This window comes from Psammomys obesus, unplaced genomic scaffold (assembly GCF_907164565.1).
Source record: "Psammomys obesus unplaced genomic scaffold, mPsaObe1.curated_primary_1811, whole genome shotgun sequence".
NCBI lineage: Eukaryota > Metazoa > Chordata > Mammalia > Rodentia > Muridae > Psammomys > Psammomys obesus.
The window spans coordinates 40,276,857-40,303,925 of record NW_026591086.1 but is presented as its reverse complement, the minus strand read 5'-3'; the positions used below and the strand labels follow the sequence as shown (position 1 = coordinate 40,303,925).

Sequence of the window (27,069 nt, the reverse complement as noted above, 5' to 3'; positions counted from 1 at the left end):
TTTTGCTTGTGTGGCCTTGACCTCAATAGCTCCTTTTATTTTCTATACTTAGGTAGATTTTCTTTAGATCTTACATTGTTAAATTACCCTTTTTTCTCAAAACAAATCAAAAAGTGTAACCATGCTTTTATTCTCTGAAATTTTTCAATGTTTTCCTTTGCATAAGCATTTACATTTCTCTTGATATATTTACTGCAAAGTAGAGTAGCTTCTCTGAGAATTCTTAGATAGTCCTAGAAAATAATTCCTTTGGTTACTGTTTATTCTTTTAGATGCTGGAGCCTCAAGTTCAAGCAGTCTGACCACCAGTTCCTCCATCAGAGCAATGTCTTCCATCATATTAACAATATTTTGTCAAAGTCAGACGATGGAGACAGTGAGGAGAGCTTTAGTGTCAGTATACAGTCGGGCTTTGAAGCCATGAGCCAGGTTAGTCACTTACTTACGTGTCTGTTCTAGTGGTCAACAGTGGGAAATGGAACAAAAGAAAAGCTGTAAATGATTCATAAACAGTTTGATTATTTACTATCGAATGCTTGTTTGTTTTTTTCATCATAAAAGATTTCATTTCTAATGCTATGGATGTTTTACTTTTCTTTCTGCCAGGAGTTATGCATAGTGATGTGCTTAAAGGACCTGACCAGCATTGTTGACATAAAAACATCAAGCCGACCTGCTATGATTGGCAGTTTGACAGATGGCTCCACAGAAACCTTTTGGGAATCAGGAGATGAAGATAAAAACAAAACTAAAAACATCACTATCAACTGTGTAAAAGGAATTAATGCCCGTTATGTATCTGTTCACGTGGACAATTCCCGGGATCTTGGGGTAAGAAACGGAACTTCATTTTTGGCTCATTAGTTCTTTTAAACTACATACACATCCTCATTTCTGAGTTTACAAAAGAGGTTTATCTTGGGGGACTTCTACAACCAAACAACTTTATAATCTTCAAATAATCTAAGAACAGATTTATATGACTGGAAACACTATGGACCATAAATTCTAAATAGAGGTCTCATCACAAATATGCCATGGCTACAACTGAACAAAATTAAAATCTACACTGGTATTTTCTACTTCTATGTCCCTGTTTAAGCAGTTCCTTTGGCCAGGAATTTCCTTTACATGTATTCCTATGGTCGCAAGACTCAGCCCAGAAACCCTCTTTGGATAATAACTCCTATGTCTCCTAAAAAAAATTGTAATTTTTATAATTATAATTACTCTATAAAAATTACTCTATTTCCTCTACTGAGTTTGTTCAGTGTTTTGTTTGGGTCGGTTTGTTTGTTTGTAGCACTCTAGTGTACCTAATATACTTTGGTCCACAATATAATTGGTTTCCATTTCTGCTTCAACCCCTCAGTCCTTAGAGTTAGATGAAGGTGGGCATTTCCTAAACTAATTTAAATATTCATGATTTATGGTCTTCCTAGCCTAATCTATCTAATAGAATGTTTCAACTGAATTAAAGCATTCTTCCATAAAGGGCCCTGAGCAAAAGACAAGAATCCTATTTACTTGAGCCAGAAAATAGCATCAGCTGCCAGACTGCTTCTTCTGTCCTTTGTCTTGGGAAGGACACTGCTTTGAATTTTTGCTTCAGAGTAAATGAAGCTTTCTGGCAGATGGTTTTAGTAGATTCTCATGAACCATTCATTGCTGAGCTCACCCATCCATTTGTATATTCTTTTGTCTCAAATAACCTAGATGTATAGCTAACCACATCAGTTCCCTCTACAAGCCAAGTAAAATAATCTTCCACCCACACCAAGCCTCAGCTCCTGTGCATTCATGCACATTCAATGTTTCCCTGGTGCTAAATCAGAAAGGAGGGCTTAACTAAAGCTAACTTAAGCTAACAGATCATAAGCTTATTTCTTCTTTAGAAACAGGAATTTCCAATGGGTACAAATAGTTTATCTTACAAAAAAAGTCAAAACATTCCTTGCTAGGTTTTACTGCTCAGTACAAACTTACCTTTGACTTAGTACATTTTACACCAGGACATACTTCCCATCACAATGATTATTACAATTAAATTGAATCTCTGTATTTATAAAGTAGAGATATTTTATAACAATATTTATTGTAAAAAAAAACAAAAAAAAAACTTCAAGCAGCATCTGCTTACCTTTTAAGAGACATCCTTGAGCAAATACATCTCTTTGTCTCCCAAACTACCCACCAGTGAGCCTTAGCCACAGCATTTGTTGTTTTAGTTGCACTGGTGTATACGATTCATAATAAGTAGCTCAAGAGGAATTAATGTAAGTATTTTTTTTATATGTACCTAGCATAAAACTACTCAATCTAGTGCCAGGGTAACAGTCCTCCTGTGCTGAGACACAGCACTAGTACTGTTGGGTATTTGTTTCCTGTGTGAGTGTTGCCTTCCCTAGTTTGCTGAGTGCTTTAAAGGAATAGAGTACAGCTTACTAAGATGTCCTCCAAAGCTGTAAAGTAGTCATGACACCCACGGGCATCTGTTAGTTAAAGAGCCTTCCTTTCATGTGCTCCGAAAGCGGAGAATGTGGCAAGCAGAATTGATAGACACTAAAATGAAGATTCAGAATTTGAATGTTTAGAATTTGGTTAAAGCCAGGAATGTCAAACTGAGAAAGCACATAATGGCTGAAATTTAAAGACTCTGGGAGAAAGAGATGAGTGGAATTGTAGGCACTGTGGTTAATTGGATAAATGGTGTAGGGTCTGTTAGGACTGATAACACAAGTAGAAGCAATAAGAAGGTTCTAATACATTCTTGTACATGTTCTGAGAAGAAACATAGTATAACTATTTTGAATTTCTGTTATAGAATAAAGTTACCTCGATGACCTTCTTAACTGGTAAAGCGGTAGAAGATTTGTGCAGAATAAAGCAGGTAATTAAAAAGTTGTCTTTTTTTCTTTTTTTCTTAGCTTTCACTGTTGAGTTTTGGTTTTGACATACTACCAAAAAATCATTTATTCACAAAACAGTAAATTTACAGCTAGTCTATAGACTAAGAGCCAGTATCCCAGTGCTAGCTAGATAGCTCACAATGATCTCTTTAAATGTCCTCAGTCATGAGCCTTCTACAGTCTGCAGCCTCTCATTGTTCTACAAAGACTTTGAGTGCCTTTAAGTTCATTACAGATCTGATTGACAGTCAGCAACTTCATTTACCAACATTTAAGTTAAAAGTGGTTATTAGCCTAAACAAAAATGAATAAAATAAAACTATGGCTTATAACTCAGCAGCTGTGTCTACGTTGAAAGTCAGTTGGCAAAACAATTCTAGAAACAAGTGAAGTATATCTGGGCATAGGTCTGAGATTATGCACAAACTCAGGAACTTACATAACTGAAACCTTGCTGGAGCTTTTCATCTAGGTTTTTTTAACTCTTTTTTTAAATTTATTTATTATTTTATTAATTACAGTTTATTCACTTTGTATCCTAGCTGTAGCCCCCTCCCTCATCCCCTCAAACTCCTACCCTCCCTCTTCTTTTCTCATGCCCCTCCCCCAGTCCACTGATAGGGAAGGTCCTCCTCCCCTTCCATCTGACCCTAGCTAATCAGGTCTCATCAGGACTGGCTGTATTGTCTTCTTCTGTGGACTGGTAAGGATGCTCCCTCCTCAGGAGGAGGTGATCAAAGAGCCAGCCATTGAGTTCATGTCAGAGACAGTCCCTGTTCCCATTATTATGGAACCCACTTGGACACTGAGCTGCCATGGGCTACATCTGTGCAGGGGTTATCTCCATGCATGGTCCTTGGTTGGAGTATCAGTTTCAGAAAAGACCCCTGTGCACAGATATTTTGGTTCTGTTGCCCTCCTTGTGGAGCTCCTGTCCCCTCCATAGGTTCATTTTATAATGCAAAAGTTAAGAAGCTTTTTTGATTGTTTTTCTTTTCTCAAATCATATTGAGACTTAAGATGAAAAATATTTAAATACTAAAGAATCTAAGAAAATTATTCTAAAGAAATGGGGTTTTTTTTTCCACAGTTAATTTCTCTTTTTGGAAGTATTGGCCTTAGCCATTGAGTTAACAAATGTCTTAAATAAATCATGTAGAAGTATCCAGGTTCCTTCTTGATTATCAAATACAGTGAGTGTAATTTTAATTTCATTGAAAGAGTAATGTCAAAACCCATTTCACTGTGTATTGACCTTCAGTCCTTGATAAAAGGCATACACACATGTGAAATATCAGCAAAATGAAAACACCCTTTTTTTGTGGTGTAATGTAAGGATGCATAAAGCATTAAAGCATAGCCTCTTGGCTTATGTTGTTTCTACTGAGAGTCCGTATAGATGAATCAGGTAAACTCTTTGTAATAGTTTTGCCCACATAATTTGTACAGGGAAACCATATTTTAGTCAGGCCTATATTAATTCTCAGCTCCATCACCTCTCAAGACTCTCTCAACCTGACTTAACTTCACTTTCTTCTTTGTTCTAGCTCCTGTAAATAATACTACTTGTCCTCACAAAACTTAAATAAGATAATGGGAATAACCTGATAATCTTTACTATGTGTGCCATTGTTTGTTATTTGAGCTTGCTGTGACTGTTGCTAGGCCCAAGGCAGTGATAAAGTGGTTCTGCTCTATCAGATCCCTGTCCTTTTTCTGCTCAACCAGGTCGATTTGGATTCCAGGCATATTGGCTGGGTAACAAGTGAACTCCCAGGAGGGGACAATCACATCATCAAAATTGAATTAAAGGGCCCAGAAAATACATTAAGAGTTCGACAAGTAAAAGTCCTGGGTTGGAAAGATGGTGAAAGCACAAAAATAGCTGGCCAGATCTCAGCCAGTGTGGCTCAGCAAAGGAACTGTGAGGCGGAGACACTTCGCGTATTCAGACTCATCACATCTCAAGTGAGTGTGCTTACAGGGAAGCTGACAAACATCTTCAGAGTGTGACAAATACTTTATTAGAATTTTCTAGTTTCAAATATAGCCCATTTTCGCCTTTTTTAAAGTCCATCTCCACTATCTAATGTTGAATTTGTAGTTTCAGAAAAGTAGTAACAGTGCAATGTAAAGGGATACTGTATTAGAAGGGACTCTTAAGAATCAGGCTCAGTGTGGTGGCTGACACCTATTGTCCTGGCACCCTAGAGGCCAAGACAAAAGGGTTGCCACAAACTTAAGGACAACCTGGGCTACATTATGAGGTCCAGGACAGCCTGCGCTAGTTATACCCTGCCTCTAAATAAGCAATTAATTAAAACCCTTCAGAATTAGTCTTCCAGCTTTTCTGGGAAGATAGATATCATTAACTCCTTCTCACTGCCCACTTTCTTTGTAGGTGTTTGGAAAGCTCATCTCTGGAGATGCTGAACCTACACCAGAGCAAGAGGAAAAAGCACTCTTGTCATCACCTGAAGGAGAGGAAAAAGTATACAATGTATTTATTTGTAGCCTAAAAGTTTATTTCTTATTTTCATTTTCTTTTGCTAAGACAACTAATTCTTGGGTTCTTTTACATCTTAGTGGGTATAGACAGTTATTTATATGTAGTATTGTTTTTGTTTTGTTTTGTTTTGTTTTTTGTTTTTAACTTGCATTAGCAAGAAGGTAAAGGGGGCTAGAGAAATGGCATGGCAGTTAAGAGCACTTGGCTGCTCTTCCAGAGGTCCTGAATTCAATTCCCAGCAACCACATTGTGGCTCATAACCATCTCTATTGAGATATGATGCCCTCTTCTGGCATGTGGGTGTGTATGCACATAGAGCATTTATATACATAAATAAATAAATTGAAAAAAAGAAAGAAGATAAAGGAATGACCTGAAAGTAACTCACCTCTCCAGCTGGGATTTTTTTTCATCTATAGAAGCTGCTCTGTGAGGTGCTTGCTGATTGCTGTTGGAGTCATGAGGGTCCCACACTCTGCCAGTAGGTTACCTTCTGGCTCCTCCATTGCATTTTCCCACCATGCTCTAGCTCAAAAATAGAAAAATAGGAGAGAACTTCTTTACAACTTCCCCAAATAGGAAACAGTTTTTACTCTGCCTCTTGCTTAATTTATCTTATGTTTATCTATACATACATCTTATCTCTACCACTGAATCAAAGCTTCTCAAAGAGCACATACATATCTAATTTGTACTTAAATTCAGCTTAGTATTGTTACATATGTGTGCCGTAAATTTTTACTGAAGTAACCATTCTTTAATGCTTTATGACTTTTGTCTAAAAGGGTTACTTTACAATTTTTTTTTTTTCTGAATGAAAACATTGCCCGTAAGAGGAAAGATCAAGCTCTTGAATTGCTGTTGGTGAAGAGGTGCAGAGCCACACAGAGCAGAGCTGCAGAGCAGGCAGCTTGCCTTGTTCTGCATCCTAAAAGAAAATGTGATGTTATTGGAAGGTTATTTTGCAGATGCTGTCAATCAGATTGAGGGTGTTTTCTACTCTCCCTAGTCTGCTAAGCACTTACATCACAATGGACAATTCTTATGTATTTCTCTTCTGTTACTTGCTTAACTGTCATTAAGCAGAATAATCAACATTTAATCAGTGCATTATTGGTGTATAGGTAGTTTGTTTTTTTAATAATAATAATAGTAATAGTAATAATAATAGAAGATGATAGATACATTGCACCTATCTTTTTGGAGATGATTTAAAAAAAAAAAAAAGCTCCAGTTAACTCGGGAGATAGGTGCACATATGTGTGAATATACCGAACCCCCTGAGGGGGAAGCAGCATTACCAGGCCACAGAAGAAGACAACGCAGCCACTCCTGATGAGACCTGATTGCCTAGGATCAGAATGAAGGAAAAGAAGACCTCCCCTATCAGCGGACTTGGGGAGGGGCATGCATGCAGAGGGTGGAGGAAGGGAGGGATTGGGACGGGAGGAGGGAGGGAACCACAGGGGATACAAAGTGAATAAAGTGTAATTAATAAAGAAAAAAAAGTGTTAGCTGTTGACTAGACTTGCTGTGACGGATTGAGAGAGAGCCCTCTAGCACTTATTGAAGCTGGGTAGAGCACCATTTGAAATAAAGCATCTTTGCTTCACTCAGAGTGGCATATTTGCTGGAACAATATGATGTGACAAACAGGGTAGAAATTCTTTTGCCACAGGATGTCAGAAATATTAGAGAGGAGTGAATCCTAAATACTTCCATGGTGGGATATCATCTTTGGAACTGTATCTCTAACCATGTTCATTTTGGTGTTGAATTTAAAAGACACAGTAGTTGTTTCCAGATTCTGGCTATTACTAACAAAGCTACTACAAACATGAAAAAAAAAAAAAAAAAGACTGCTCAGTTTAAGAGATAAATGGCATATATGTCAATATAGGTTTGTTTGAAAATAAAAAGCAAACAAGGAAAAATATAAACACAACTAGGATGAAAATAACTGTCTGGAACAAAGCTGTATATAATCTAATTCATAGCTGGCCAAAGGCTACCTTGCAGAAATTTGCTGGCTTTAATAAGTTCAAGGCTATTTAACCTAATAATTTCTTCTTGAGTAAGCCTTGATCATTCTATTAATTAATCTGTTTTGGTTATTGAACTTGCTGGCATAAATTATTTATAATATAATATTATCTCTAGTATCTGTAAAATCTATAGTGAAACCTCTTTTATTTCTTGTGGCTATTTATGTATTCATGCTCTTCTTGGATGGTGCAGATTGAGTTCTGGGTTTTTAAGAAAATAGCTTTTAGTTTTAGTGCTACCTCCTTTTAAGTTATAGATTTCATCTATAACTTTATTATTTCTTTCCATATATTTGCTTTGATTTTGTTTTTTCCCTTTTTATTTTTATAAAAGGACAGAGCTAAGACCTTCCTTCCATCAAATTTTGTTCATTTTATAATCACTTTGTTAAAATGCATTTCTCAAATGTTATGCTTTGTCTTAGTGTAATAAGCCTCAATTTAAAATAAATGCATTTCAATGTACCTACTTAGTTATTCCTCAAGGCACTCTAAAAAGTCAAATATGCAAGTTTTCTCTAAAGACTCTTCTTTCTTACTTTTACTTTTGTATGTAAAGGCAACATCCGATGCTGACCTGAAAGAACATATGGTTGGAATCATATTCAGCAGGAGTAAACTGACTAACTTACAAAAGCAGGTTAGTTAGTAGCTGTTAAGTTGTCTTTGTTTGGTTATTTGGGGATTTCAGCTATAACAAACAAAGAACATTTGCATTTTATTATATTCCTTTTTTTGTCTCATGTTTTTCCATCAGGAGGGAGTGCTAAACAGTTAGTAATGCTAAATATATAGTTCAAACATAAGTAGATAGTGGAGTAAGTCTAGATCCTTCACATACAAATGTGCTAGATAAAATAAAAACAGCACTTCAGAAGATGAAAACAAGCACAAAGGCCCATATTGTAATGTCAGCTATGTGGAAGATAAAGGAAGGAGGACTTGAATTTAATGCTAGCTTAGTTAGCATATGGATATGAAAATACTGGGTTTTCATACCCTGCCTATAACATTAATTTTTTTAGAAAGAAAAAAGGAACATAAATATATTTATATTTTCTTTTTCTACTTCATTAATTTGACTATATCTGGTGATTTAATTATTGAGATTTGTGTCATTATTTCCCCTAGTTTGTTCCATTCTTTTTAAGATGAGTTAAGAAAATAATTTAATGGAGAATGTACTGGCAAAAAGGCATTAAGTCAGGCATTAACAAGCATCTTTCCATTTCTTGGTTATTCTAGTCATAGTAATAAAAAAGATCTATAAGTAAAATGTTGTATTTTCTGTTTCCTTCATATAGGTATGTGCTCATATCGTCCAAGCTATTCGCATGGAAGCCACAAGAGTTCGTGAAGAGTGGGAACATGCCATTTCCAGCAAGGAGAATGCCAATTCTCAGCCCAGTGATGAAGACGCCTCCTCAGATGCTTACTGCTTTGAGCTGCTCTCCATGGTCTTAGCACTGAGTGGCTCCAATGTTGGCAGGCAGTACCTGGCTCAGCAGCTGACTCTGCTTCAAGACCTTTTTTCCCTGCTCCACACAGCTTCTCCGAGGGTCCAGAGACAGGTGACCATCAGGCCACTTACTTCTGTTTTTAAAAAACTTAAAAATCAGAAGACTTTAGAGCTTCATTTTATGACCTTATGTTTTGCTTGGATCAAAATTTTAAATTAATGTTTTTATTGCCAAAGATTTGGTTCCAGTTAACTAGTAATAGTACTCTGAGTATTGACTGACTTCTTACTAGAGATATATTGTATCATTTATTGGGTGGTGAATACCACACTGAAAATGCTTAAATTATATTCTTTCTCAAAAGTAAAACTATAAATTATTAAAAGTATTAAATTATATTTCTGTTCTTCCCGTAGATTTTAAAGCTACAGAATAGGAACTAAGCACATTTTAATGATAACTGTAAAGCAATAGTGTTTAGATGTACTTTTTCAATCTTCTTATCAGGTGACCTCCTTACTAAGACGAGTTTTGCCTGAAGTGACCCCCAATCGTCTGGCCAGTATCATAGGAGTGAAATCTCTGCCCCCCGCTGACATCAGCGACATCATTCACTCTACTGAGAAAGGAGACTGGAATAAGCTGGGTATCTTGGACATGTTTCTGGGATGCATTGCCAAGGCGCTCACTGTCCAGCTCAAAGCCAAAGGGACCACCATCACTGGGACAGCTGGTACCACTGTGGGCAAAGGAGTTACAACAGTCACCTTGCCAATGATTTTCAACTCCAGGTTTGTCAGTCTTTCTGTTTAAGTATCAAAAGCTTGAAACATCACAAATTTTACCTCTTGGCTCACTCACTAAATAACATGTATGAGCTATTGTCTGTATGTGTAAAAGGAATGTCAGAGCTAGCAAGACACCCCCCATACAAGATTGGCAGCCTGTGTTACATCCCCTTAAAGGTGGAAGGAAAAAACAGATTCAGTGAAGATGTCCTCTTACACACACATTGTGGTGTGCATCTCCACACATTTCTAGAATACATTCATACACTCACATACTAATAATATATTTTTTTAATTATTTAAAATTACTAAATTAGCTGAGCTGTGGTGGCACACACCTTTAATCCCAGCACTTGGGAGGCTGGGGCAGGCAGAGCTCTGACTTTGAGGGCAGCCTGGTCTACAGAGCAAGTTCCAGGACACCCAAGACTACACAGAGAAAAGAATGGAAGGAAGCAAGGAATAAAATTGTTAAATGTTTAAAAAAGGAATATCATAGAATATAGAAAGTAAACTTCATATGTAACATTTGGTATTTGTGTATCTGTGTTGAAAAAGAATGAATATCACTCCCTTATTGTAAAAAGAAAATTTCAGGCTTATGTTAATATTTTTCACAATAAAAACAAATAAATAATAATGAGGAGCTAAACTTCATATCATTTAATACTTAATAATTGTTTTAATACTTTACTAAGACATATTATAGAAGAATGTTTTTCTAATCTTAAGTTTACAAAACATGAATACTAAAAGCTATATTGGAAAAGAATAACAGGTTTGATACTTAACAGTGAATCAAGTTGCATATATACTATTAAAATTTTCTAAATTGAAAGAACTACTTGAAAAATATCTAAAGTTACATAATAGACTATTGGCCATAAATAATGTTTATAAAGTGACACAGGAAAAGTGAAATGTTTCAGTGAACCAGGGAGATTGAGATTAAAAAAACTACAGGCTAAGGAGATTGCTCAGCCAGTGAGGCACTTGCAGCAGGAGCATGAGGCTGCCCACGCTCAGCCACCAGAACTCACTTTAAAGGCCAGTCGGATGTGGACCCTACCTGTTATTCCAAGGTAGGAGGCCGAGGCAGAGACCTCCCTGAACAAGGGGGCCAGCCAGAGTAGGCAGCTAAGTGATGAGCTCCAGGTTCAGTAAGAGACCCCACCTTGATACAAGGGAGGGCTGATAGGGGAGGCGCCCAGTGTCAGGATCGGGCCCACGTGTGCTTCCACACACACGCCTGCGTCCACACCCAACAACAAACATGAACATGTACACACATCACACATGCATTCATGTGGAAAATAAATACTTTTAAATAGAAAAATATGTATAGTGCTTAAGAACATTATGAGAGAACAGATATTTTCTTTTTTTAAAGATTTTATTTATTTTCATTTGATGTGTGAGTGCTTTGCTTGCATGTATGTGCTTGACTACAAGTGTGCAGTGCCCATGAAAGCTAGAAGAGAACACTGGCTGCCCTGGAACTGGAGTTAGAGTTGTATGATGCTGTACTGACGCTGGAAACCGAACCTGGATCCTCTGAAAGTGCAGCAGACGCTTTTAAACACTTAGCCAGCTCTCCATCCCCAAGCATTTCCACCTAATGGGAATTCCGTGTGCAAGCTGCTGATGCCTCAGTGTATTTTAAATATTCTTACCCTTTGTCCCCCCAGTTCTCCTTCTTAAAGTTCCATATACATGCACAAAGGTATATGTGCCAGGATGTTCTGGACTTATATGTAATAGTAGAAAATTAGAGAGATGATGGAATAATGTAAATTACATAGCCAACCCATGGCAATAAGCAGCTAAAATCAGAAAGCTAACAGGAACAAAAAGTCAGTGTGCTCACTGTTGTACAGTTCCTTTATAGTCAGGCAGATGATCTTTCATGCCTCCATGTTCACTGGAAAGTCTATGGCCATGGGCTGAGCATTGAATAGCGGTGATCTAGATATACTGTATAAACAAAAACGTCGGAAGGAAGTATAAATAAGAACAGCTGTTCTTTTGAGATTGTGGAGACTCAGGTTAATGTTTTTCATATTTCAGTTGTGGCCTGCAGAGATGACTTAGAGATTAACAGTGGTTGGTTTTTGTTGTTTGTTTTGTTTTGTTTGTTTCTGCTTTTACAGAGGATCAGGGTTCTCTTCCCACAACACATATGGTGTTTGTAACTCCAATTCCAAGGGATTACACACCCCCTTCTGGATTCTGTGGGCGTCTTGCAAGCCTGGGTGCATATACAGTCATGCAAGCACACACATAAAAATAATAACATGAGTGAAGTAACAAAATAAAATGTCCTAATTTGATAGCACGCCTGTAATTCCAGCAATCACGTAAATGAGGAAGAGTATTAAGTTAATGGCCAGCCTAGGTTGCATAGCAAGACCTTGCTTGGGCTAGTTTGATGGCCCAGTAGGTAAAAGTACCTACAACCAAGCCTCATGGCCTGAGTGCAATCCCCTTGACCCACATAGTGGAAAAACAAAACCAGTTCTGAAAGTTCTTGTCTGTCCTCCTGAATACCATGGGACTGTTACACATACGTATAGATGCAAAAATAAATGAATAAAAGTATACTAAAAATTAAAAAAAAAAAAACATTCTAATTGATTCAGTCCTCTAAACAACTAGGATGCTCTGTGCTGAAATAATGTTGTTTTCCTTGTAGTTACCTCCGACGAGGTGAAAGTCACTGGTGGATGAAAGGCTCAACTCCTACTCAGATCTCAGAGATCATCATTAAGCTTATTAAGGACATGGCTGCAGTAAGTCTCCTTGGTCTTCACTACAACTGCAGTGAGTTAAGCCAGAGTCAGCTGAAACAACCTACTCTGATAAATAAATAAAAGTACACTAGTGTTTAAAGTTTTATTTAAAGCCTAGATTTAGGATGTTCACTACTGTACCATCAGTCTTATCAATAGATGATAAATTTGTCACTAAAGTGTATTCATTTCAAATTCCCAGTTAATTTACCTGATATTTAGTTAAGTTTTCCAGGACCTTAAAACAAAATGTGTTCTTTCTGAACTAAGAGAGAACCTATATTGAAAATAAAATAAAATAAAAATAAGTAATTAAAAAAAGATTCCTAGAAGTTTCTTATCCTCATCAGTTCTGTATTTTAACCCTTTAAATTCCTGACTTATAGCCTGTACCACTATCTTAAGGTATTGGGAAAATATGGGATGTACAGGACACGGGGTTACTCTACTCAGTGCGTGGCTCTGTGAGGTCGCTTTGCTCAAATTGCCCTGTCTTTAGGAGACAGCCTGAGAAAGAGACATAGGGAATGGAAGGCATTTTTAAGGGGATGCACCAGTTGCCCATTGACTGCACGTTGTATGAGAAGTGGAATGAGATTCTGGGGAAAAGTTGAAGTTCTGGGTTTTCCTTAACTATTGACATTTCCCTAGGCTTCATGGCAAATAGGTATTCTCCAGGAAGTTCTTTGAATTAAAATGCCTAAGAAGAATGCTTTGAACACCTGAATTCTGTAATAAGCTATTGGTGCTCACTAAATATCTATATAGCTGGAAAAGATGGCTCAGCAGTTGAGAGCACTGGCTGCTCTTACGGAGGACCTGGGTTCAGGTCCTAATGCCTATACGATGGCTCACAACTGTCTATCATTCCAGCTCTAAGGTATCCAACATTCCCTACTGGCCTCCAAAGGCACCAGGCACTCACACAGTATGCATAAATACATTCAAGCAAACATTCATTCATATAAAAATAAGTAAATTTTTAAAAATATTTTAAGTGTTTGTATATGGGCTAGGAGGACTGTACACAGAAGTGCGGTGCCCTGCAGAGACCAGAATAAGATGGTGACTCTCCTGAAGCTAGAGCTACAGGCGATGAGCTGCCTGGCATGAGTTTTGAGATTCAAACTCCAGGTCCTTGACTCATAACTATCAAGCCATCTTCCAGCCCTCAAAATGAATAGCAGCAACAAAAACAATCTGCTTAGCTGTCTTCAAGGTTCTGGGTTGGATTCCTAGCACTGAGGAGAAAGAAATATAGTGAAAATAAAAAGATTTGTAGATTGAACATATGTGTGCTCTTAGATTCTAGAAATCCATATAAAGCAATTAATTTAGTAATTTAGGTATATATGTATTGTGTTAAATATCAAGGTTTTTACAGCCAGAACTTCCCAAGCATAGAAACCTTATTTGTACCTTTTCTTTTTTTTTCCTAGAATCAGCCTTTACAATTTTACTTTCATACTTTTTTTTAATTTTTTTTATTAATTACACTTTATTCACTTTGTATCCCCCCCATAAGCCTCTCCCTCCTCCCTCCCCGATCCCACCCTCCCTCCCCTTTCTTCACGAATGCCCCTCCCCAAGTCCACTGATAGGGGAGGTCCTCCTCTCCTTCCTTCTGATCTTAGTCTATCAGATCACATCAGGAATGGCTGCATTGTCATCTTCTGTGGCCTGGTAAGGCTGCTCCCCCCTCAGGGGAAGGTGATCAAAGAACAGGCCAATCAGATTATGTCAGAGGCAGTCCCTCTTCCCATTACTATGTAACCCACTTGGACACTGAACTGTCATGTGCTACATCTGTGCAGGGGTTCTAGGTTATCTCCATGAATAGTTGTTGGTTGGAGTATGAGTCTTTGGGAAGTTCCCTGTGTTCAAATTTTCTGGTTCTGTTGCTTTCCTTGTGGTACCTTTTTTTTTTATCCAAATATGAAAGAAAATATTCTTCCTTGAGCACTACAGAAAAACAATATTGAGGCTTTAAATTTCTATTTCCTTTACAATCATCAAAATAGAGATTAACAACAGAATTTTTTTATAACATTGTGAAGGGTTTTGAGTTTGTGCTCTTCTCTAAAAGCCTATGGTCTTGCTATAAATATTCTCTTTTTAGAGGTATTATTTAGAGAAAAGAGTTTGCTATGGTGACACAATTCTGGTTACTTGATAAGCTATTCTGTCCTGCTCAATAGGGTCACCTGTCAGAAGCTTGGTCCCGAGTGACAAAAAATGCTATTGCAGAAACCATCATTGCCTTGACCAAGATGGAAGAAGAATTTAGATCTCCAGTGAGATGTATTGCAACAACTAGAGTAAGTTTTGTTGTTGTTGTTTGTTTGTCTTAAATTTGGTCTGCATTATTATGTGTGGTCAATAAGTCAACTTAGTCCACATTTTTAATTAAATAGGTATTCATCAGAAAATGACTAATGTAACGGATTGTCTTGGTAATTACAATTCACTGTTGGCTGTTTAGTGTCATCTTTTGTTATTCTTTTTTTATTTTTTTTATTTTATTTTTCTTTATTAATTACACTTTACTCACTTTGTATCCCCCCCACCGTGATTCCCTCCCTTCCTCCACCCTCTGCATGCATGCCCCTCCCCAAGTCCACTGATAGGGCAAGACTTCTTTTCCTTCCTTCTGATCCTAGTCAATTAGGTCTCATCAGGAGTAGCTGCCTTGTCCTCTTCTGTGGCCTGGTAATGCTGCTTCCCCCTCAGGGGGAGGTAATTAAAGAGCAGGCCAATCAGTTCATGTCAGAGACAGTCCCTGTTCCTATCACAATGGAACCCACTTGGATACTGAACTGCCATGGGCTACATCTGTTCAGGGGTCTTAGGTTATCTCCATGCATAGTTCTTGGTTGGAATAGCAGTCTCGGGAAAGACCCCTGTGCTCAGATTTTTTGGTTCTGTTGCTCTCCTTATGGAGTTCCTGTCCTCTCCAGATCTTACTGTTTCCCACTTCTTTCCTAAGATTCCCTGCACCCTGCCCAAATTATGAAATTTGCAGGTAAATGGTGGGATCTGGAAAAGATCATCCTGAGTGATCTATCCCAGCAGCAGAGGGATGCACACGGTATATACTCACTCATATAGACATATAATATAGGATAAACCTACTAAAATCTGTACACCTAAAGAAACTAATCAAGAGGGAGGATTCTTGCTAAAATGCTCAATTTCTACCCAGAAAGGCAAAGAGGCTGGACATCAGAAGAAGAAGAAAAGAGGGAACAAGTCAGGAGCCTGATACAGAGGACCTTTGAAAAGCTCTGCCCTGCAGACTATCAATGTAGATACTGAGACTTATGGGCAACCTATTGTTATTCTTTAGGAAGCTGAGGATACACTTCTTAGAGCAGCCTTAGTTACTCTGTGTGTATCGTCTTTCTACTGACTTATCTACCGTAGCTTACCTCAGGAAATTGAGCAGTAGTAGCATTATGCTATGACAGGTTGATGATCCTTCAAAGACAAGACTACCGCTTGCACAGTTCTTTCTAATGAAAGACCCCAGCTCAACTACTAGGTCTCTATGCTTTGTTTTCAAAGCAGTACTTGGGCCTGGAGAAATGGCTCAGCAGTTAAGAAACTTGTTACTCTCACAGAGGATTGTGTTTAGTTCCCAGTACTTGCATGGTGGCTCACAGCAACTCCAATAATTCCAGGTCCAGAGAATTGAACACCCACTTCTGACCTCCACAGGTATGCAAGTGAACATGTACATATGAACACATGCAGACAAAATACTCATGAACATAAAATAGAATAAATAAGTCAAAATGTTTTAAAATAATACATGCTAGTTTGCAGTAGGATTGGACTTTTATGATTTCATTCTTCAAATAACACATCTAACTTTTAATATGTCAGGTTTTATGGGCTATATGATTCCAAAAGTGATTTTAAGCTATTATTACTGAAGAGGGCAATGCAACATGATTAGGAATAGTATATACTACTAGAAATCATTTCGATTAATTCTCCGAAGTCTGTAAAAGAAAATTGTTATATTTTGTTAGAGCAGAGAAATCCAGTTTATGCTACCCTGCTAATGAGTGTGACACATAAAACAAGTATATTTTACAGTTATCCCCTTTCTACCACTCAAGAATGCTTTCATTCTATATTTCCTTTTCACTTGTATAGATTTTCTTTTTATTTTTTCAGTGTTTCATTAATGAATGAACATATCATTCTGTGTAAAACTGAAGTTCACTCTTTATACAACTCAGAAATGTTACAGTGTTTCATATACATGTGTTGTATGGTCATGTGTGAAGGTCAGAGGGCAGTGTCAGGTGTTGATGCTCATCTTCCATCTTGTTGAGATAGAGTTACTATATTGTTTACTGCTGCCAACAGCCTTCAGGCCTCCTGGGACTCCCTAGTCTCTGCTTCTCATCTTGCACAGGCACACGGGGATTACAGACATGCACTCTCTCAAGCGCAGCTTTACATGAGTTCTAGCAACTTGAACTCAGGTGCTCACACTTGTATAACCATCTGTCTGTCTCCTCAGATTTTCTAGAATTTTCCAAAGTTTATTAGACATTTATGACCTAGTATACAGACTAGGTCCTTTGAGACTTCTGAAAAACTCTTAGTATGTAGAATAACCAAATATGTACTCAACTACTTTTGTAAATTTATTTTTTTTTGCTTATTACAATTTATTTACTTTGTATCCCATCTGTAGCCCCTTCCCTTACCCCCTCCCAATCCCGTCCTCCCTCTCTTTTCTCCTCCCATGCCCTTCCCCAAGTCCACTAATAGGAGAGGACCTCCTCCTTTTCCATCTGACCCTAGCTTATCAGGTTTCATCAGGACTAGCTGCATTTTCTTCCTCTGTGACCTGGTAAGGCTGGTCCCCTCAGGGGGAGGTGATCAAAGAGCCTGCCATCGAGTTCATGTCAGAGACAGCCCCTGTTCCCCTTACTAGGGCACCCTCTTGGACACTGAACTACCATAGGCTACATCTGTGCAGGAGTTCTAGGTTCTGATACTCCAACCAAGGACCATGCATGGAGTATCAGTCTCAGAAAAGACCCCTGTGCCCAGGTTTTTGGTTCTGTTGTTCTCCTTGTAGAGCTCCTGTCCCCTCCAGTCTTTCTATCTCCTCCTTCTTTCATAAGATTCCCTGCACGCTGCCCTAAGTTTGTTTATGAGTCTCAGCATCTGTTTCAATACCCTACTGGGTAGAATCTTTCAGAGGCCGCTGTGGTAGGCTCCTGTCCGGTTCCCTGTTTTCTCCTTTCTGAATGAGGACTGAGCATCTTACCCAGAGTCTCCTTCTTGCTTAGCTTCTTTAAGTGTACATATTTGGTATATACTCACTAATAAGTGGATATTAGACATATAATATAGGATAATCATACTAAAATCTGTCCCCAACTACTTACGGAACTGCAATACTAGCTACTTATCATCTCATTAGTACTATAGAGCTTTGGACAGATATACTTGCTGACAAAATACACAGTAGACATGTACAGTAAATATTATTTTTATCAATATTTATTTTTATATATTATTGATAGAGGATAATTTCACATCAGGTAGAAAACAGTGGTTCTGTATAAAAGTAGTCATCTGTTCAGTTGTACAGGTGTCTGCTGGGTATATGGCACATACGGAGTGACCTTCCACTCCTTTGCAACATCAGGGAAATGCAAGTGCTGTTATCTGTATGAGATTTTGAGCATTTCCTAAGTGTATTCCCACACATAATTCAGTAATACAGGAGCCTTTCTCCTCAACAGCTCTGGCTTGCTCTGGCATCACTGTGTGTTCTGGATCAGGACCACGTGGATCGCCTCTCATCAGGGAGGTGGATGGGGAAGGATGGACAACAGAAACAAATGGTAAGGTCAGGATTGTTTTGTAAGAACTTTTTTTCTTTATAGTTAGTGGTAGTTTGTGACGAAAGGCAGCAGATCACACTCTTGGAAAGTTATGTCCAGCTTGCCCAATTCATCTCATAAACCTACTGAATGCATTAAAAAATCTAGGATGTTTATTTGATTATATAAAAGTCTTTATCCTTCTCTGATTCATGCTTATATCACCAAATTTGTAGCCTGTAAATATTACTTTTTATAAATGTGATTATTCTTAGGACAAAGGGAAGTAAGAGGAACAATGTGGCATACTCTTTTCCAAGGTGTAGTTAGAAGAGGCTCAGGAATACTGTAGTCATTTCAGAGGGAACATGATTTGCCCTCTCAACATTCTCTGATTACTGTTTAAGGTTTTTAAGTAAACTGTACTCACTTATCATTCAAGAGGTTTGGATACGTAACAGGGAAATACTAAATAGTCACTACATTTTCTTCCTTTTAACCATTGACCTGCATGCACATTAATCTTATTGGATAATTTTTAGAGATTTTGATAGCTCAGTATATGCCTACAGTAGTTCTGTTCAACACTCAAATTCTAAAACTTTATAAGTATCATAAATATATTACTTAGATTCAGTTTTTATGAGGCTTTCATATGAGTCTAACATAGCATGTGAAAATAATCTTCTTCTAGCCTATGTGTGATAACCATGATGATGGTGAAACTGCAGCTATCATCTTATGTAACATCTGTGGAAATTTATGTACTGACTGTGACAGATTCCTTCATCTGCATCGACGAACTAAAACTCACCAAAGACAGGTAGGATTTGTCTTCATACTCAGATCAGTGTCTGGGGTGTGAAAAGAACTCTAAAATAATGTGGGAATGAAGGAGGTGGGAAATGGGCTTTGGAATTTATGGTCTTACTTGACCTCTCAGTGGTCTCACTTATTAACTATAAACTGAGAAAATGCTTAAGTTTTCCAAGATTTAGTTTGCACCTTAATTATAAACACAGAGCTGTTGTGAGGACTGAAGAGAGCAGTGCTTTATAAAGAAAGCCATTGTTGCTGACTGATGATGTTCATGCTGCTACCCAAAAACAAACAAAAAACAAACACATGTATCCTTTTTCTGTAATGGAACAACAGGTCTTCAAAGAAGAAGAAGAAGCTATAAAGGTTGACCTTCATGAAGGTTGTGGTAGAACGAAGCTATTTTGGTTAATGGCATTAGCAGATTCTAAAACAATGAAGGCAATGGTGGAATTCCGAGAACACACAGGTAAAAGAGAATTAAAGGTTGAGTCATAACTTAAGAGGGGGAGAATAAATCATGTCTACAATGTATGATAAGTTAGATACTAGTTTGTCTAATATTCAGCTGCTTAATGATGGCATTTGACCACATATGTTTGGTAGACACAGAGTGTCATCTATGCTAGAAAGAAATCAGACTAAAAGTTAGGAAACCCTCCTTGCCACTAACCTACTGTGTAACTTCTGTTCTGCTCTGAAGAGACACCATGACCAAGGCAACTCTTATAAAAGAAAACATTTAATTTGTGTTTGCTTACAGTTTCAGAGGTTAATCTAGTATCATCGTGGTGGGGAGCATGGTGGCACAAATGGTGCTGGAGAAGTAGCCAAGAGCTTTACATCTGGTTCCTTAAGCAGGCAGGCAGAGAGAGACTGGGTTTGGCATTCGCCTTTGAAACCTCATAGTTTTCACCCCCACCCCCAGTGACACACCTCCTTCTACAGGGCCACACCTATTCCAACAAAACCACACCTCCTGATCCTCCTAATCCCTTTAAACAGTTGTACTGCCTGGTGACTAAGAATTCAAATATATAAGCCTATGGAGGCCATTCATGTTCAAACCGCCACAGTGACTCTTGGCAGTCCATTAACCTCTGGAATCCAATGTCTTATACTACTTACATCTTTGTAAGTGAGTCTCCCACGTTACTGAAGAGCACAAAGGTGAATGTACTACTGGGGATACCATGTCTGCACTGTGAACTGTAAGGTCCTATATGACTTTTGTTTTGTTTGTTTGTTTAACTTTTATTAGTTACACTTTATTTACTTTGTATCCCCCCATAAGCCCCCCTCCTCCCCTCCTAATCCCATCTTCCCTCCCCCTTCTTCAGGCATGCCCCTCCCCAAGTCCACTGATAGGTGAGATCCCCCTCTCCTTTCTTCTGATCTTAGTCTATCAGATCACATCAGGAGTGGCTGCATTGTCATCTTCTGTGGCCTGGTAAGGCTGCTCCCTCCTCAGGGGGAGGTGATCAAAGAGCAGGCCAATCAGATTATGTCAGAGGCACTTTTGTGACACTTCTGAGAGTCTCTTATACATTTAATACTTCTCAGGCTTTCTGAATAGTTCCGCTTTACTAACGGTAAGAAGTTAGTTGCTTTAAAAAATACTTTATGTATGTCTAGTACTTAGTTTTAATTCTTTTTTATAAAATAAAATCTTACAAATTACAAGCTTATGTTACAATAAAACATGAAAATTCATCATTTTTAGCAAAGGTGCTGTCCACTATTTGTCCCACTGACACAAATTTTTCTTGTTGGCCTTCAGCATAAATCTGAATAAATAAACTCTATAAAGGTGACATTTGTGGTGCAACATAAGCCTTTTCTCAAAACTGATTCGTTTTTCTCCTATAATCTGTCAGTACTTTACATTAAAAAATGTAATATTGAACCATCCTTGATTGGCAATATAAACACTCCTTTCCTTTTCTGAAAAATGTTTTGCAATCATTTCTGCAATAAATGATAGTAGACTTTGTGTGCCTGTATGTGAAAATTAACAAGGTCTTTAATTTTTTTTTTAAGGAATTCTGATTGTTCTTTAATATTTCAGGATATTTAAATTCTTTTTTGAAATAGCAGAGTTCCTTGGGTAGATTTTTCTGTTTTTCAGGTTTTATAATCTAGTCAGATTTTGTCCTGTCATGTAATTTTGTTATATAAAAATACTCGAACTGTTCCTTTATTCTATGTACCTTAATTTTTTAATTAGAATATTTATCTAGTATTTTGCATCCTGAGTAAGAGCTTGACAGATTTGCTCAGTCTGCTGTCTTGGCTAGATATGGCCTGTTTCTTCTGCTAAAAAAAGCTGTAATCCAGCTGAGTTTCTTTGCGTTTAGATTTGTCTTTATTTTCTTACTCCTTTGGTGATTGCTGACTTAATAACTAGGGCAGCTTACAGCCCTCAGGAACTAGAAAAAATCTACTTTGTTATTTCACAATTAGCTATAGTGCAATATAAAAAGCATGCCTTCATGGAAGACTTTTCTTTGCTTGAACCTAGGCAAACCCACCACAAGTAGCTCAGAAGCCTGCCGCTTCTGTGGGTCCAGAAGTGGAACGGAATTGTCTGCTGTTGGCAGTGTATGTTCTGATGCAGATTGCCAGGTGGGTATCTAGTTAGAGGTTTGACCATCCCTGGAAGGAAGAACTTAATGTTCTCACAAAGGATTTTTATTTATTGTTTAGTAGGGGCTATCATTTTGTTCTGCCCCAGTGCAGCTTTCCTTTGTTGGCCTTAAATGTTTTGTCACAGCCCAATGGTGACTTTATACTGCTTATTCACCACCATTATTAGTAGTTAGTAATTTTCATCTGGAAACAATTAAGGTATCTGACCACTTGGGGCTGGAGAGATGGCTCAGTGGCTAACAGCACTTGCTACTCTTGAAGAGGACCCAGGCTTGATTCCCAGTACAGGCTTCATGGACAAACACACACACACACAAACACACACATGCCCGGTGCACAAACATACAGCAGGCACATGTACATACACATATGAACTTAAAATATATATTTGCCCAGAGTTCCTTTACCTTTGTTTGTTTGCCTAAAATAAACTTCTAGTATCTGGAAGGTTTTGAATCCTGAATATTTATGCTGTGGAATGTAGATGATATTCCGATTGTGAGAGATAAGGTGGGGTTTTGTTTGTTTTGCATTTGGGGCCCACTTTTGGGAAAGGGGACCAGTGATTATATTTTGACATCAGAAATTCATGCTTCATGCCCGCATATAATGCCAGATCAACTAAAATCACAGTGTACTTTTTATCAGTGCTATTCTTTTGTGTGGAATGAAATCCTTCAATTACATTAAAAGAAAACTGTTAATCCTAGTTTATCTTCAAAGCATAGGAATAATTCTTACCTTATTCTAATAGATATCTCCTGTGAAGTCACATGGAGAAGTTAATATAGTTGGCCGATGAGGATGCATGCCCCTTTTAAACCACTGCAATTCACCTTCACTAGGAATATGCTAAGATTGCCTGCAGTAAGACGCATCCGTGTGGACATCCATGTGGAGGTGTGAGAAATGAAGAACACTGTCTGCCCTGTCTGCATGGCTGTGATAAGAATGCCACCACACTGAAGCAAGATGCTGACGACATGTGTATGATCTGCTTCACTGAAGCGCTGTCCGCAGCACCAGCCATTCAGGTTGCCTCAGCTTTGCATTGTGCCTCATGGGAGGGGTAGAAACCTGTCTCTCAAATCAAAAGATGATTGGCACTTTCTGCAGATGGCCAAGAAAAAAATGTCCTATGAATATATATTCATTAGTGTAGGTGAATTAGAAATTCTGTTACTTTATGTTCTGCTTCCCATTCTGCAAGTCCAACTATTAGGGATTTTTATGAATCTGTGTATAAAATGATTTGAAGAAAAAATGATTATATTATCAAGTTGCTAACCTCTTCGTAATCTCTGAAATACAGAATCTGTCATGACATACGTACCTAATCTATATGCTCCAGTACATATTTGAGTATGGAATAGAAGTTAGCACTATATTTGCTAAATGAGAGTTTGTAACTTTTGACATTTATGTGTACTTTCAATCCGTAGAATTGATTCTAGGACAGTGAATATTCTCAAGAAAATCTTAATTCATTAAATCCGTAATTTCTTTTCTCTTTATGATAGTTAATTGATTTCACATTTTCCTTACCTAGCCTACTTTATATATGTAGTTCTTATATGTAAGTGGCATTAATATATGACTAGAGAAAATTAGAAGTTGAAAACCTAGTCAATAATATCCCACGAATAAGTTTTTAAAAGTCCTGAGGTTTCTCAGTCCTGCAGTACTTGGTCTTTCTCTTGCCGACTTCACATTGTCCTCCTACATTGGAGAGTCTCCCCATCACCTGAGTGTTGCCAAGACTATTTGCTTACCTACATCCTTCTTGTTTCTTTTTTTAAGTTGGACTGCAGTCATGTATTCCACTTACAATGCTGTCGGAGAGTTTTGGAAAACAGATGGCTTGGTCCAAGGATAACATTTGGATTCATATCATGTCCTATTTGCAAGGTGTGGAAAGAACCTGAACTTACTTACCTTGTATTTCCTGTCTTTGTTTTCATCTCAGATAGTTACCAGCATTTCCTGGTCCTTTACTGTCTCCTGTTTTCCTTCTTCAAGCCTCCATTAGTCTCTGTCCTCCTCATCTAAGTAGAACCTGAAAACAGTATCTCTCTACAGTAGTTATTGTTGGATTATGAGAGGTGTATTCAGCAGTAGTCAGTTTTCTTTCCTAGACCAGTGATGCTCAACCTGTGGGATGTGACCCCTTTGGAGGTCAAATGACCCTCTCACAGGAATCACCTGAGACCATCAGAAACACATATACTTAACATTACGATTCATAACATTAGCAAAATTACAGTTATGAAATAGCAATAAAAAGTCATTTTATAATTGGGAGGATCACAGCATGAAGAACTATATTAAAGGGTCACAACATTAAGAAGAGAAACACTGATTTAGACCATTGGGGTTGGGGAGGAACACAATTATTATCACCTAAAAGCTGGCTAAATTGAATGAAACATCATTTATGGCAGAAGTATGTTAATTTAAACATCATTGTGTATTAGTGATGAATGCATCACTATCTCAGATCCACAAAGGGTTATGTCAGATGGCCAGGAGGCACTAACAGGAAAAGGACCCTTTGGTGCTTGCAGGACCTGAGATCTGCTATAAAAAGTTGAAAAACTGGCCTTTAGTGCCTTTAGAACAGATGCTTTTACAACTAGTTAAATTAAGAACGCTTCCCTGGCATTTACAACACATCTCTATAAAAGTAGTAAGCAAAGTAGTGAATTGCTCAGGCAACCTAATAATGATAATAAAGAACGTGTCAGTGTCTTCCCCATCACTTCTTCACTCTATCTTGTTTTGTAAAGTTCTCTCTGTTTTTTAACCTTCCTGTTTAAAAACTGTTGCAATGGACTTAGTATGAAAAAAATACTCAACCCAGTCATTACTTAGTTAGACTAGGGAATAAAAAAAGGAAATCACATCTTTTGTTCTTTCTTCTCATGGTGCCACAGAAGAAAGTCGTGTTTAAGAGTCTGGAAAAGGCAGAGAAGATGGTATAGGGAATACTGTTCATCTCTAACCTGACAATACTCAATCTCCAAGGAGCCAGAACATGCAACCCACACATGAGGTCGTGTGTCATATCTGTGGCAGCAAAGTAGCCTTTGTTCCTGGAACAGTTAAGGCTGGGGGAGATGTACTTCAATCAGGAAGGAAATATGAAGTCAAAGAATAGAAGGTTTAATGCAGAGTCCCGACTCTTCTGTTTTTCTTGCTCTTGTCAAAATAGAATTTTTGAGTACTTTGCAGAATTATGCTTAATTAGTGCTTTATAGACACTGTGTTCTAACTGGTTATCTCCTGTTACAATAGTTGGCACTGGAGTGCACACTAAATGTTGTTGAACTATTTCATAAATGTTTATGTTAAAATATACTTTTTATTTCAGAACAAAATTAATCATACAGTATTAAAAGACCTGCTTGATCCAATAAAAGAGCTCTATGAAGATGTCAGAAGAAAAGCCTTAATGAGGTTGGAGTATGAAGGTCTGCATAAGAGTGAAGCAATCACAACTCCTGGTGTCAGGTTTTATAATGATCCAGCTGGCTATGCCATGAATAGATACGCATACTATGTTTGCTACAAATGCAGAAAGGTATGCTTCAAAGTATACTATAGTGTTAAAATCTGGAGATTGCGCTATAATTCAGTTGCATTGTATGTGTATAATTATTCTTAAAGCTTAAGCTAGAAATTAAAAATGAGAAAGCTTGATGCAGTGTTTCCAGTTGAAGTAATTTATTTACTTGGTAAGAGGGGAATACTTTTTACATAAACAAACTTTCTCTAAAGTTTGTAGTGTTCCCATACAGAGGATACTTGCACATCATGACTAATCTATTGCCTGGTACAACTGGTTCTTACACAAGCTCTGACGCCAGTCTGTTGATGACCCTTGTGTTTACCAGCACTCCTACTTACTATCCTGTGCCTCCACATTTTGGGTGACCTCTGGTATACGCCTAAATTTACCTACGCATTATACCATTTTGACCTTCCAAATAACTTGAGGCTTATTGACTGGACATAAGAGGTTCTCACGGATACTTCAGTGTTGTCATCTAATACGATGGACCTCAGTCTTCACTTCCCCAGTGTATAATCTGTCTGCAAAGTCCTCTGATTCTGCCTGCAGATTTTTGAGTTCTTGTTTCCTGTTACATCTTGAGTAACTCTTATCTTTTTTTGTAACTATGGTATCTTTCTGAGCTTTTCTGGCATTCCTAACCTTAATTCCTTCCCTTATACAACTGCTAGTAAATTAGTATTTCTAAATCTCCTGGGCCATTGCTCTCCTAATCTGCTAGCGCTGTCTTCCTCTCCTGTCTTACCTCCAATAATGTTACAAACAACATGCACTTCCTTAAACTGAACTGTGAACGCTCCACCACTGATGCCCCGTGCTGGTACCCAGGTGCTTCTCTTTTTTTAATGGAATGTTCCTCTCTAACCCTGCTGCATATTTTACGTTCACTGTAGCTATGTACACACACATGTCCCATCTGACTGTCCTTCAGGATTCAGCTCTGGTTTTTCCTCTGTCATGTGCTCATGCTTCCCAGCACCACCACCTACCTACAGTTCTACTGTCTTGAATATGTCTGTCACAACACCTAACCTTCATTATTGTTACTGCTTTACTTGTCTCTGCCCCATTTCATAAGCTCTATAAAGACAAGGGATATATTGTTTCCTTTTTTCTGTCTCCAGTACTTGATGCTTAGTCAGAGAATGAATAAATGAGTGAAGAAATGATACACAGTCCTGCAGTGTAGCAAAGAAAGTAAAATTAATGAATGGAAGGCTAAATAGATGATAGGCACATGAATATACACATGTCCACCAAGGAACGATCAAAGGTATACATTTGTAAAAGCTATGTTGTTATAAATAATAAGATACCATGGATGTATAATTACTGTGTAAACATTATAAATGAATATTGTGCTACCATTGGGGTAACAGTCACGTGTTTAAGCCATGTTAGAAGAACAGAGAAAACTGAAGCAGCTAGAATGAGCAAACTGGCTGGGGATAAACTGACATACTGGTAAAGCCACATTTAGCTGACAGATGCTCATTTATAACTCTGCATCAATGGAGCCTGCCTTGTGACCTGTTTTTCTAGTCCAGATAATAGATTTATATTGACTCACCTTGTTTATTCTCAGTTCAGCCCTAGCTTCTTGACTATAGACATTATGTGCATGAAAATTGACCCAATTTCATGGCCTCATTTATTTTGTGCACAAACAAGTAAA

The 27,069-nt window shown here is 37.9% G+C and overlaps 1 protein-coding gene across 8 annotated transcripts in view; it reads left to right on the top strand.

Moving 5' to 3' along the window:
- Positions 1-27,069, top strand: part of Mycbp2 (MYC binding protein 2) — a 246,544-nt gene that overhangs the window by 211,678 nt on the left and 7,797 nt on the right. For 6 of the 8 annotated variants that reach the window (XM_055609971.1, XM_055609975.1, XM_055609972.1 and 3 more), the window contains 17 exons: positions 273-429; positions 607-831; positions 2,825-2,890; positions 4,638-4,877; positions 5,311-5,409; positions 8,023-8,103; positions 8,768-9,034; positions 9,431-9,714; positions 12,404-12,500; positions 14,699-14,818; positions 18,275-18,376; positions 19,050-19,178; positions 19,511-19,643; positions 21,696-21,799; positions 22,669-22,857; positions 23,624-23,731; positions 25,194-25,403. In XM_055609971.1, the coding sequence (XP_055465946.1) occupies positions 273-429; positions 607-831; positions 2,825-2,890; positions 4,638-4,877; positions 5,311-5,409; positions 8,023-8,103; positions 8,768-9,034; positions 9,431-9,714; positions 12,404-12,500; positions 14,699-14,818; positions 18,275-18,376; positions 19,050-19,178; positions 19,511-19,643; positions 21,696-21,799; positions 22,669-22,857; positions 23,624-23,731; positions 25,194-25,403 (2,611 nt within the window). The remainder of the gene's footprint in view (positions 1-272; positions 430-606; positions 832-2,824; positions 2,891-4,637; positions 4,878-5,310; positions 5,410-8,022; positions 8,104-8,767; positions 9,035-9,430; positions 9,715-12,403; positions 12,501-14,698; positions 14,819-18,274; positions 18,377-19,049; positions 19,179-19,510; positions 19,644-21,695; positions 21,800-22,668; positions 22,858-23,623; positions 23,732-25,193; positions 25,404-27,069) is intronic. The other 2 variants (XM_055609970.1, XM_055609969.1) reach the window with 1 other exon arrangement.